At 41.2% G+C, this 12,695-nt stretch overlaps 2 protein-coding genes across 10 annotated transcripts in view; one reads left to right on the forward strand and one right to left on the reverse strand.

The window, feature by feature from the left end:
- Positions 1 to 5,916, reverse strand: part of SLC39A6 (solute carrier family 39 member 6) — a 34,064-nt gene extending 28,148 nt beyond the window's left edge. For 2 of the 3 annotated variants that reach the window (XR_013525852.1, XM_008979717.5), the window contains exons 1-4: positions 5,655 to 5,916; positions 2,790 to 3,572; positions 1,124 to 1,304; positions 109 to 278 (exon numbers count right to left, since the gene is read on the reverse strand). Coding sequence is in view for 2 of the 3 variants with exons in the window: in XM_008979717.5 (XP_008977965.4) it covers positions 109 to 278; positions 1,124 to 1,304; positions 2,790 to 3,563 (1,125 nt within the window). In the remaining variant the exon portion in view is untranslated. Of the gene's footprint in view, positions 1 to 108; positions 279 to 1,123; positions 1,305 to 2,789; positions 3,573 to 5,641 lie in introns of all 3 variants that reach the window. The other variant, XM_002757169.6, reaches the window with a different exon arrangement.
- Positions 5,702 to 12,695, forward strand: part of ELP2 (elongator acetyltransferase complex subunit 2) — a 46,824-nt gene continuing 39,830 nt past the window's right edge. For 3 of the 7 annotated variants that reach the window (XR_008476048.2, XM_035270891.3, XM_054244139.2), the window contains exons 1-4: positions 5,702 to 6,202; positions 9,384 to 9,462; positions 9,893 to 10,004; positions 12,402 to 12,472. Coding sequence is in view for 6 of the 7 variants with exons in the window: in XM_035270891.3 (XP_035126782.3) it covers positions 5,943 to 6,202; positions 9,384 to 9,462; positions 9,893 to 10,004; positions 12,402 to 12,472 (522 nt within the window). In the remaining variant the exon portion in view is untranslated. Of the gene's footprint in view, positions 6,203 to 6,447; positions 6,716 to 9,383; positions 9,463 to 9,892; positions 10,005 to 12,401; positions 12,473 to 12,695 lie in introns of those variants that run through there. The other 4 variants (XM_002757170.6, XM_017963947.4, XM_054244138.2 and 1 more) reach the window with 3 other exon arrangements.

A 12,695-nucleotide genomic window follows, 5' to 3' on the forward strand; every position in this document is an offset into this window, starting at 1 on the left:
ACCAAATTTCTAACATTTTATACAAAAAAATAGTATAAACCAAAAGATACTATTTTTTCAATGTTGAATAATCAAATACTAACACAACAAATTAATTACTATACTCACATGTGGAAGAAGGTGTAAAAAAGCATCACCACTCAAAGTTCCAACGGCCAATGCCACAAGGAAACTCAGGAGAAATTTGAAAAACACCCGATTCATGAGAGGCACTAAGATAACCCCCAGCAAAGACAGAAAACTGATGATGGAAATGGCTATAAAGCCACCGACCCAGGCTGTCAAACAAAACAGAGCAAAGAAAAATTTATACAATTAATAAACTTTACAAGAAAGACTTTTGGAGAGCAGCCTAAAGCCACATATAAAAGCAGAAAAGATAAAAACACACAAATTGAATACAAATAGGACCTATTGTGACAATAGCACAATAACCAAGAAACCTCTTGTTGGCTCAAATGAATAACCTGACAGGTACTTAAGAACTCTCCAGGTAAGGAGCATAGCCCTAATGGGAAATTCTTCAGGTTGGGGTAAAAGAGGAAAAAAAAAATGGTTACTAAGGATGAACTCTAGCTCACTTAGGAACTGAGCTTTGAGACTTCTATAACAGCTAAATTATAAAAGATTTTTTTTTAGAAAAAATGAAAAGAAAAAAAGAGAAGAAGAAACCAGGAACTCAATAATGTCCTCAGAAAACAAAGCAGTGATTTCTTCTTTATTACTTTTGAGCAATGCAACCCTGCACTATAGAAGAGTTTATCCTAAATTTTAATTATCAGCAAGAATATATCAGTATTAGGTTCCTAAGCAGCAGAGATGAACCTGAGACCTCCTCCCAAACAGTGCGACACGATATAAAAATCCCAAGTTTCAGATAATCCTGACACCTTCTTGTAGGATGAACCCAGAGAAGTCATAATTGAAATATTATTTTCTGGGTTTTCTTTAAAGGGCAGGTCTAACACCTTTCCTTGCTTTCTTCATATTCAAGGTAAAGAACAACTAAGATGACATATTTGGAATTATACTGGAAAATAAATAGGCTGATGCAAGTCTAAAGAAAAGCACAACATACATGTATCTACTAAAAATTGTTTTTACATAAAAAAGGCAATTCTACCTATTTGTAATGAATAGGTCTTTGGAGGGATTTCGGCCTTCTTTTCACTTGTATGAATCAGACAAGATCTAGCATCAATTTGGTTGATTATAGCTGGACAGAGATAGTTGAACTCAGTTGCATTCAGCGGAACCTGGATGCCCATGCCATGAGATGTCAGTAGCTTTGATGCATTCAAACACTGAAGGAAACAAAGTAGTGAAAATTACCAAAAGGCATTCCCATCAGAGTAGTGTGATGACACAATAACCCTTTTTACTAAAGTACTAAAGCTACTTCTTTGTTTTCCCAAGCTAATGCAAATTAAAATCAACTTCTGTTTTGAGCACTTTGGAACTTGCCTCCAGCTACCTGGTGATACTATGTCACCACAGTGGCATCCCATCTTTTCTGTCTACTTCATCAGAGAAGCAGCACATCACCAGTCACCTAGGGAGAAAGCCTCAAGTGGAACAAGCATGAGGATAAATGGAGATTCACAAGCCTGTTAACTCACTGTATAAATGTATTAAGGAAATGAGCTTTAATTTCACAATGGTGTTCATCAGAGATTGAGAAATATGTTGCTTCAGTACTAACGCCATCCTACTTGGCCTAAACAAGTCCAAGACATGCCCCTCTTCTAGTAATGACTCTACTTGCAAAAACTCAGTTCTGTCTACATACCTGGCAAAGTAATGCTCTGCAATGAGAGGATATTAAATTATGCAGATGATTCTTGCGGAGGGCAAGGCTGGTTAATAAAACAAACCTGTACCGGCAGGCAGATGTTTTCAACTACTTAATTGGATGACAAACTTAGTTTGAAGATACTCCTCTGTGCAATCCTTCCCCCAACCAAGAAAAAAAAAACCAACTCAAAACTGGCTTTAGTACCAGTTTCTCATCTGTAAAGATATTTGAAACTCCCACCACAATTCTCAGTTGATACTACTCAGAGCACTTTATCCCCAGTGTTGCTATGGCTATGGCCACTACTAGAATTATTCCAGAATTAGTACAGTCACATGCTGGTTTGAATAAAGTACTTAAGTTTTACTTATTAAACTGTATCAACTAATTCCTTGTTCCTTTTTTTTTCTTAAACACAATTCCTTGTTATTGACATTTCTCAGCCAAGGCGAATTATGTACAGTCTGGAAGTCTAATCTAGAAAAACCACATGAACTCAGAACCTCACTACCCAGACTTTTCCCTTGTCCAGCAAGACATTCTTGGAAACTGCTCCAATTTCAATCACTTCTCAAGTCATTGTGGACCTCTGTCAAGGAGGTAGCAGTGCTATTCTCAGCGGTCTTCAGCCCCAGTCACACTTTTCTCTAAAACATGGATTCTAACTCCTGCTTTCAACCCCTTATTTACTATTTTTTTAATTAATAATATTCACCTTTATAGTCTTTCTCTAAAGATAACCTTGATACCTTTCTCTTTTTATATTCTATATTAGAACAAATTTTAGGAGGCAGCACTATACTCACCAAAAGAACTATTCCCTAAGTTCTGAATTGGGAACGTTTACAACATAGCAGGCATGCTTTGTGCCAAGTGCCTTGCTGAGAAGGTGGAAATTCCCTTTTTAATAACTTCACCATTTTATTTTTACTTTAGTAGCAGAGACAGGACAGACACACAGGTATATTAAAATAATGAACAGCTCTCAACTTACCTCCTGAGGATTTTCATTCATGTTTCTGGAATACATAAAGCCTTTTCGGGGCTCACTCATAGATTCATTTGTTTTCCTACCAGCCAGCTGGCTCACCCGGCTCTTTTCTATGACACTGGGTGGAGTGGAGCCGCTTACATCTTTGGGGAAGAGTTTTCCAGGTTTTGGAGTCTCTATTGTCTCTAGAAAGTGAGTTCCTTCAGAGACAGTGTTGTACATAGTTGAGGTCGCTTCACTGGCACTAACACTGTCCTTGACATTCCTTCTACCACTGGCATGTTCAAGTTGGTGAGCTCCTTTCCCCTGGGTGTTTCTAGGTTCTTTACTTGAACTATCTGAGTCATGGTCTGGGCAAAGAGCTTTCCGATTATTTTTACCAGAAGCAGCATGATTATGGTGAGAGTGATGCTCATGGTCTGAGTGATGCTCATGGTCAGAGTGATGATCATGGTCTGAGTGATGCTCATGGTCTGAGTGATGCTCATGGTCATGGTGTATATGGATTCTTTTAATCTTATCTAGGCCTATATTTTGAAGCAATTTTCTGAACCCTTCTACTGACAAAGTATTATTTTCTCCATAGCGGTAGAAAAGCTGTTGTAGATGATATTGGCGTGTGGTAACTGCCAAGTCAACATTAATGCCAGATTCCCAATTTGGATTAATTTTCTCAGTGGTCTGGGGGAAAGCAGCTGTTGATTTTAGTTCATGAAGGGGATTTGTGACAGAGAGCACAAAGGTCAGGATCAAGATTATAGATAACTTCCTTGCCATTGTGCATTCCTAGAAAAGACAAGAAAAAAAATTCTTGACTCACTTCTAAAACAAATTGAATTAAGAAACCTCATACTGAAAATTAATGTGTTATCAAATAATCAAAGTTGCCAGAGGATCATGTGGTGTGGCCAATGTGGCACTAGGTGCTCTGAATATGGAGAGAACTAGAATCCTAGGTTCTACCCTTGAATTGCTAAAACACATGAAACCACTGGAGAACAGCTAGCTGAGTGCTAAGAGACTGCCATTAACACTGTAAAAGCAATAGAAACTCAAGAGATAGGAGAGATCCATGTGGCCACAGCCATCAGCTTCTTACTGAAGTTGAGAATTTATTTGAACAATTATTTGAATCACTGAGGCCAATGATTCAAAATAAAATCTGGGCGGGGCGTGGTGGCTCATGCCTATAATTCTAGCACTTTAGGAGGCCGAGGCAGGCAGATTACCTGAGGTCAAAAGTTTGAGACCAGCCTGGGCAACATGGTGAAACTCCGTCTCAAAAAAAAAAAAAAAAAAAAAAAAAAACTACATGAAATTTAGCTACCTTCATCACCACCATCGTTTCATATAATAATCTTCTAACACCAAAAAATAGAAATAATCATCTCAGAATTCACATATTTAAAAAATTTGAAACGAATACACTTTTCTTATATACAAGTCCATTTAAGGCCCTTTTCCCCAATCACAATCCTCAAAGGTGCTCAATTTTGCTAGTGTATCCCTCAGGATATTTTCTATGCATACTCAAATACATGTGTACTTAATTTTTTTAAACACTTTTTTTTTTTTTTTGAGTAGAGACAAGGTCTCACTATGTTGCTCAGGCTGGTCTTGAACTCCTGGCCTCAAAAGATCCTCCACCTCCACTTCCCAAAGTGATGGGATTACAGGCGTGACCACCACCCTCAGCCTTAAATAGGTGTATACTTTAAATACACATGGAATCTTTTTTCCTACTTGACAATGAATCAGACATATTATGTCCACACATAGAACTCTTTAAGTAAATTTAACATCATGAAAAACTCACTGCAGCATCCTTGTGTTACTACAAACCAGTCAACATTTAATCACAGACTGTTAATCATCCACAACAGTGTTTGGAACCAAAGGCCTATGCCCCAGAGGGGAGTTAGCAATTGAGTTGGATTTTGAAATTCTGTTAAGCAGAGCCAGAATTCAGTTAATTCAGACTCAGCAGGATGTCCAGCACCAACGGTGGACGTGATGGTGGTCAAACACACATCTCCCGCAAAAGACGCAGAGGTCGAGTTTCCAACTAAGTACCACGGCCAGCTGTTCTTCTTTAAACAGGGTTCTGGAATTCATCACCTTATCTAAAACACCGGCAATACCTATTTTGCAAGGCGAATGAGGAAAACACATGAAGGAATGCATATCACAAGTGCTTGTTAAAACTCAGGTGTTGCACAAGTGCAGCGCATCATACAGAGAGCAGTGGGAAATGGAGGTACGGCGTAGAACGCGGCTCACGAAAGAGGAATTTTTGGGGCCTGAAGTTTCGGGAATTCTTTTACTGGCAAAAGAGAAACATTTAGAAATCATTCCCAGGAGAGAGGCGAGGAGCGGGATGGGAGGGGACTAGCACAGGGGACAGCTCCAAGCAGCTCCAAGCCTTTCTCCAGGGAGGATGCTGAGCGCGGTCGCGGACCCGTTCGAGAATCTCCTTCCCTGGAAGTTGGCGCGTGCTGGAGAAAAACGGAAAGCAGAAGGGCCTTGGAGAAAAAGGCGACTATAGAAACAGAAAAGAGGGCACAAAGCTCTCTTCTAAAAGCTTTTTATTTCTAAACACCTCAGTGGCTTCTTCGGATATGGGATGAAAAGTACGGATCGTTTCCTCAAAAAATCCTCCGTTGGACCCCAAAGCCCATCTGAGCACCCTTAGAAGTCCGGCTCTCTAGGGCGAGTGGACGCTTGCGGCGGGCTCCCCCCCCCAGCATCCTCTTTCCGTAGACCCGCTGCCCAGCCCGCAGGACCCGGGTCTACGCAGAACCTCCCTGTCTGTCTGGCCTGCGGGGCTCCCCCTCCCAGCCGCCCCGCTCCCGGACCTCAAAGACTCACGTCTCCGCGGCCTCGTGGTCCCACGGCCCAGCCACGCGCGCAGGTTCAGTTCCACGCGGGCGGTCCGGAGGGCTCGGAACGGGCGCACTGGTCTCTTCGAAAAATCTCTATTAGGCGCGGACACGCGGTAGTTTCATTGGGTTGGCTGCCCCTTGGTCCGGGGGTAGCGCCGCGCAGCCACCAGGCAGCCGCGCCCCTCGCCTTCGCGGAGCTGGAGGACAATCACTAATTACCGCCGAGCGCAGCGCCGCGGGGAACCACCGCCCCCTTTGGCAAGGACTACGGAGCATGCGCAGTGCGACCCCGGAACCCGGCTCCGTAGACGGATCCGCTTTTCCGTGTTCGCCGACTCGGCGGGGGTGTGGCGCGGCCCTAGCGCACTCTAAGCAGTTAGTGGTCCTTTCCTGGAGGCCTGGCTCGCTAGTTAGCGCCTCCGGGGCTAGCCCTGCCCGCTGCAGGGAGCTGGGCTGTAAGGGGCAGCGGGATGTTTCTGACGCTGCCCTGGCATATGAGCCCCAGGTCCTTCGGGAGGGTTCCCAGCCACTAGGGTAGGATTTCGCTCTTGGGACAAAGGCCTGGCTTGTGCGTAGGGCGGGGCCGCGGTCCCAGAGCCGAGCTAGCAGAGCGGTGGCTTTGCACAGGGTTAGAGCGTGTGTTGGGGGTAGGGGAGTTCAGAGGACCGCAGTGGGGCGGGGCTGCCTCCGTCTGGCCATCGGCTGCCTGCGAAACGCGGACCGGGAGACGCCTCAGGAGAAGCCACGCTAGTAGTTCCGCTCCGAGGGCGGAAGTGCGCGTCTTTGTCTGTGCGGCCGACCAGCTAGCGACATGGTGGCACCCGTGCTGGAGACTTCTCATGTGTTTTGCTGCCCAAACCGGGTGCGGGGAGTCCTGAACTGGAGCTCTGGGCCCAGAGGACTTTTGGCCTTTGGCACGTCCTGCTCTGTGGTGCTTTATGACCCCCTGGTAAGAGAGGTCGCTGGACGCAAGATCCTTGTGCTTTTGAGGTTTGAACCTGTGGACGTGCTCCGGCGGCGCTATAGTTGCCGTTCCAGACCGAGGAGGCGAGTCGGGTGGGCTTAGGGGAGCGGGGTTTGGACTGGGAGTCGCCAGTGGACCCGCCGGACTCGTCCCTCACCCCTCTCTGTCTCACGCGCGGCGTCATCCTGGGGCCATTGCTACCCATGACCTGCCAGTAATCTGTGAGCCCCACGCTGTAACCCGAATGATGAGAATCTTAGCCGGTTTGGCAATTATAGTGCCGTTAATCAGTTTGGGTTTTAAAAGAATTGAAATTTATATGAGGATTCAAATCATCCCACAGATGGAGTCTGATTTCTGTATTACCTTTAATTTTGGTTAATGAACTTTAGCTGCGGGAATGGACCTCTTAGAGAAAGTGCCAGTTTGGGGGAAATGTAATAGGGGATTGGGATCCTAAGCACTGATTGTAAGGCAGGACTTCCCTCGACTTCACCCAGTCAGTTGGTTATTTTCTTGGCATTTTCCTTACCACACTTCTCAAGTGAAGAGTTTTTGCATGCTCTCCAGAATTCATTATAACTCCATTCCCACTGGCTAATTTAATTTAGGTCAATACAGTTAGTCTTGCATCTCAAAAGGAGGCTAAGTATAAAAAGTAAAATGCTGAAAGTTAAAATACAACGCAGGAGTTGGCTATATGCATTTCTGATCATATTGCTTTGTTAATTTGATTAAAAATTTCATTATTGACCGGGAGCAAGACTTATTCCTGTAATCCCAGCACTTTGGGAGGCAGAAGCGGGAGCATCACTTAAGTCCAGGAGTTCGAGACCAGCTTAGCAACATAGCGAGACCCAAGTCTCTACAAAAAATTAAAAAGCAAATAGCTGGATGTACAAAAAATTAACAAACAGCTAGTTGTGGTGATGTGCACCTGTATTCCCAGCTACTGGGGAGGTTGAGGTGGGACCATTGCTTGAGCCCAGGAGTTTGAGGCTGCAGTGGATGGGGGTTGCACCACTGGACTCCAGCCTGGGCAACAGAGCCAGATCCTATCTCAAATAATAATAATTATATTCTCACACCCTTTGCAGATTCAAATTTATATGTGAAATATTTTTATCCACATTACTCCATCTTGAACTTGCTTGCCTCTTCCTGGTTTTTGTTTCTTATTATTTGCATTCTTGAATGGCAAGAGCAAGTGCAAAAAAAAAGGGTAAACTTTAAAGGGACCATGAGTCAAGGACAGATTATAAGTGGGAGAGACCCCAGCAGGCCTGATCTAATTCAGCTGTAGAATCCCATGTTTTTGTAGCAGTTGAATAGATTTGTTCCTATGCTTTCCATCATATTTTAAATGATAACCTGGTGGCTGAGCTAGTGAATTTTAGCATATTAACAAAGAAGTATTGAGTCTAAAAGGGACTTTTTCCTGTTAAATATTTGCTAGTTGGGCTTTTTTTTTTTTTCTTGGCGTGTAGTGATACAATCTCAGCTCAGTGCAACCTGCAATCTCCGCCTCCCAAGATCAAGTGATTATCATGCCTCAGCCTCCCCAGTAGCAGGGATTGCAGGTGTGCGCCACCATGCCTGGTGTTGTTTTTAAAATTTTTTGTGTTTTTAGTAGAGACAGGTTTTACTATGTTGTCCAGGCTGGTCTTGAACTCCTGGCCTCAAGTGATCCACCTGCCTTAGCCTCCCAAAGTGCTGGAATTACAGGCATGAGCCACTGCACCTGGCCTTAGTTGGGCTTTTAAGTAAATATAGGAATAGAAGCATGTCAAGTACTAAAATAAAGTTTTGGGAATGATGCTCATTCAGCAAATCTTTGAGGACCATCTGTGGGTTAGTCCTGGGCTGAGTGATGATGACACAGATAATGAAAGCTAACCCGTGGCCATCAAGGAATTCTCAGTCTAGTGGGAGAGACAATGAAATACAGTAAGTTGTTTTACAACCCCAAATAACCTGTATGTGAAATATATTAGTTTATGCACATTTGCCTCTTCCTTTTTCTTCGCCATGAGAATTCTAGCTGACATATAAGCAGATTCAAAGCCATTGCTGTTGACAATGAATAGAGAAAGAGGCTATAAAGAGGGAGACACAGTAGTCATAGTTAAAATTTAGTGGTATGTGAAGTATAAGAGCTCCAAGTGTGGGGTGAGGTTGGTGAAAGCAGCTTGTTGAGGATTTGTGGGGAATCTGGCAGTAGGCCCTGCAGGAATCTGATGTGTGAGATCCTTAGTAGTTGTGGCCTTGTGACATTGTGCCACTGCGGCTGAAAAACCCACTCTCTGGCCATGGCATGCAAAGTTAACTGTGAACTTGTACTCATTAATCACAGATTCCTCTACTGAAGGACTTTTTTATTTTTTTGCCAGTGGAACCCTCAGATTGGTGCAAGCATGTTGCCTAGCTTGTGTCAGGACAGGATCCCTGGGTGAGAAAGATGTGGGCATCGTAGGAGAGTGAGTAGAACCAGGCGGATGCAGACCTGAGAGCTCAGTGTAATGAGAGGACAGGATGTGGGGAATGTGGAGTCTCAAGAAAGGCAGGACTAATTTAGAGGAATGGATAACTTAAGCCATGGATAAAAGTTTATGGATTGAAGAAGGCAAATCTGTTTTATGTAATCCTGATCTTTTTATTAGCATCCAAAACACTGAAATCTGTTTTTACTTATTTATTAATTTTTCTGTAGGATAAATTCCAATTTACTAACTGGTATTTTCTTCTCTAAAGAAAAGAGTTGTTGTTACCAACCTCAATGGTCACACCTCCCGAGTCAATTGCATACAGTGGATTTGTAAACAGGATGGCTGTAAGTATTAACCAGATTGTTAAAGTTGATCTCAATTGTTTTCTGGTAAAGTATGATTAGCCATTTTTTTCTCATCACTTCTCTTAATGTATATTATTACCTTATATGATGTTAGGCAGTTGGAGAAATAGAAGAAAAATGATATGGCCAGTGAAATATCTGAACTGTATTTTTACTTTGTAGACGTTGAAGCTTGGATTATACAGCAGTGCTTAGGATGAGGGTAGTGCAGACCTAGACTTTGGCAGAATCCCATCCCACCTCCCTAGTTGCCCATAAACTTTTAAAAACTTGTAAGCAGGGCCTACCCTGAGGCTGTGATTCAGAGACTCAGCTTCTAGGTCTGTTTCTGCCACAAACAAGCTATTGCTTTTTTTTTAATTCTTTTTTCTTTTATTATTTAAAATTATTTATTTATTTTTTTTTTTAGGCTAACTGGCTGGAGACTAGAATGTTTATTTTTTTTAGAGACAGGATCTCACTTGTCCCAAGCTGGAATGCAGTGGCTCCCTCAGAGTTCCCTGCAGTAGCAGGGACCACAGGTGTGTGGCTTGATACCTCTCTAGTATTTTTTTTTTAAGACAGCGCTGTAGCCCAGGCTCCTCTGTACTTCTAATCTCAAGCAGTCTTCCCTCCATGGCCTCCCAAAGTGCTAGGATTACACATATGAGCTACTGTACCTGGTCAGTTACTGCTTTTTTAGGCAAGATATTGCATCTCTATTGACCTTAGTTTGCACCTTAGTTACGTCTGAAAAGTATAAAAGATTGAACTAGAAAAAGGGAGTCTTAGAATCTGTTTGAAAGACCTGTGAGATCAAATTATTTTCATAATAATATCAAGAAGTTATTCATAGTTTTCATTCTCATTCTGTCATGAATGTACAGTGCTTTCCAGCAGCCACATGATGTATGATACTGCAGCAGATTAAATACAGAAGCAGATAGGAAAATCCAGCTATATTCAAATAAAATCATATGTTAAAAAGATTTGTAGAAATGTGAAAGAGTTCCTCTTTTTCGTTAATTTTTTGTTTTGGAAACCATTGGGGTTTTTCCCCATCAAAATATTATGTATGTTAACATATCGTGGAACCCATTGTTATTTTTAAGTAAATGGTTAAACATGTATTTTTTTATATTTCTCAGTTTTAATTTCCAATGTGGTTAATATTGGTACATATTATTCATATAATCAAAAGCTTTTGGGGGGGTCCTCAAAAATTTTAAGACTGTAAAGGAATTCTAAGACCAAATGTTTTGAAAATTTCTGGACAAGATTATCTCCAGGTCTCTTCCATTTCTAAGATTCTGACTCCAGAATTTTTATTTGAAATATTGATTGCCTTTAGATGGTGCTACCAAAATCCTATGATAGTTCTTTAGTTATCTTAAATATACTTACTGTAGTATTGTTATGGATTCTGAATTAGTTTTATTTTTCATTCCACAAACATTTGAGGGCATTTTGAGCCAGGCACAAATGCAGAATTTCCTAAATTATTAAGACTTTGCTGTGATTTTATAAATGATGTTTAAAAAAGTTTAATAAGCTACTTCATTTGCTTCTGTAGGATTAGTCACATGTCAGGTCAGTAAAAATCATTAAATGGTACAAGGGGTGGCTATTAGTGTGGATAATAAAACACAATTGTAATTATATTAATTGCCACCAAATAACATCAAAGACTGACTCTCAGTATAGGTATTTGTTATAAAATATTAATTTGGGCTTGTATATTTTATCTTCCCTTTAAAAGTGAGGTTACATAAAATGAATTGCTTGAGTATTACTGTGATCTATAACTATTATGATTGATTTCCTTTAATCGAACTGCCAGATAATGCAGATAGCCTTTCCAATCCTTTATCAGTGATAAATAAAATTTTAATATCATTTCATGTTTTTATTATGTCTGAATTTTAACATATTACTTTTATGTATAGACATTGTTAAAATCATACAGTTTGTTAAGTGGCTTAATTTCTGTGACACATGAAGTTGAAGCCTATGATCACAGTTGGCTGGCAGCAGAGTTCGGACTTGAACCTGGGCCTTCTGAGTACAAATCTAATGCCCTCTAGACTATGCCAGCGGCTTCTCTGAAACAAATAAAAAGAAAATTCAAGCCCAATTTAGGTTATTTACCCCTTTTTTGGTACTATTTTTTCTTCTGTTATCACTGAGAAGTTGCAAGTGTTTAAGAGATCTATTTTGAAGTATGTCTCTAATTTCAAAAATAAGTCATATTCTTGATAGATGCACCTGACTACAACATTTCATATAATGTTCCTGCCAAGAGTGTTTAGCCTGCATCTAATCATGAGGAAACAGTCAAACGGGGATTGAGGGACATTCTGCAAAACAACTGCTGGGTACTGTCATTGTCACAAAAATGAGGGGGAGTAGGAAACTGTTCTAGATTAAAGAAGACTAAAAAGATGTGATATCCAAATGTTCAGTGTGTTTCTTTAGATTCTGCATCCCAAACAAAGTTATAAAAGGCATTACTGGGACAAATGGGACATTTTAATATGGACTGTATGTTAAATAATAATATTTAGCAATGTTAGAATTCTCGAATGTGATAATTGTATTGAGGTAATGTAGGAAAGTGTTTTCATCCTTAGGAGATATATGGTCTTTGAGGATCAGAGATCACAGTGTCTGCCACTTATTTTTAAGTAGTTTGCCTCCTAAAAAAGTTGTGTGTGTATGTATGTGTGTGCATATATGTGTGTGTGTGTGTGTGTGTATATATATATATATATATATATATATATATAAAGAGTGAGATATTAAGCGAATATGGCAAAATGTTACCAGTTTGTGAATCTAGGTAGAGGGTACAGGGATATTGTTCTTTGGTATAGCTTGGAAACTTTAAAAAAATCGCAGAAAAAAATGAATAAAGATATTTACTGAAATATTTTTTTCAGCCCCTTCTACTGAATTAGTTTCTGGAGGATCTGATAATCAGGTGATTCACTGGGAAATAGAGGATAATCAGGTGGGTAGACATGTTTATAATCATAAGAAATGATCTTGTTTGTTTGTTTGTTTTTTAAGAGGCAGAGTCTCACTCTGGCACCCAGGCTGAAGTGCAGTGGCGCGGATCATGGCTCACCTCAGCCTCCTGAGTAGCTGGGACTACAGGTGCCTGACATCATGCCTGGTTGATTTTTGTATATTTTTGTAGAGATGGGGTGTTAACTTTGTTGCCCAGGCTGGTC

The sequence above is a fragment of the Callithrix jacchus genome, chromosome 13 (genome assembly GCF_049354715.1).
Source record: "Callithrix jacchus isolate 240 chromosome 13, calJac240_pri, whole genome shotgun sequence".
Classification (NCBI taxonomy): domain Eukaryota; kingdom Metazoa; phylum Chordata; class Mammalia; order Primates; family Cebidae; genus Callithrix; species Callithrix jacchus.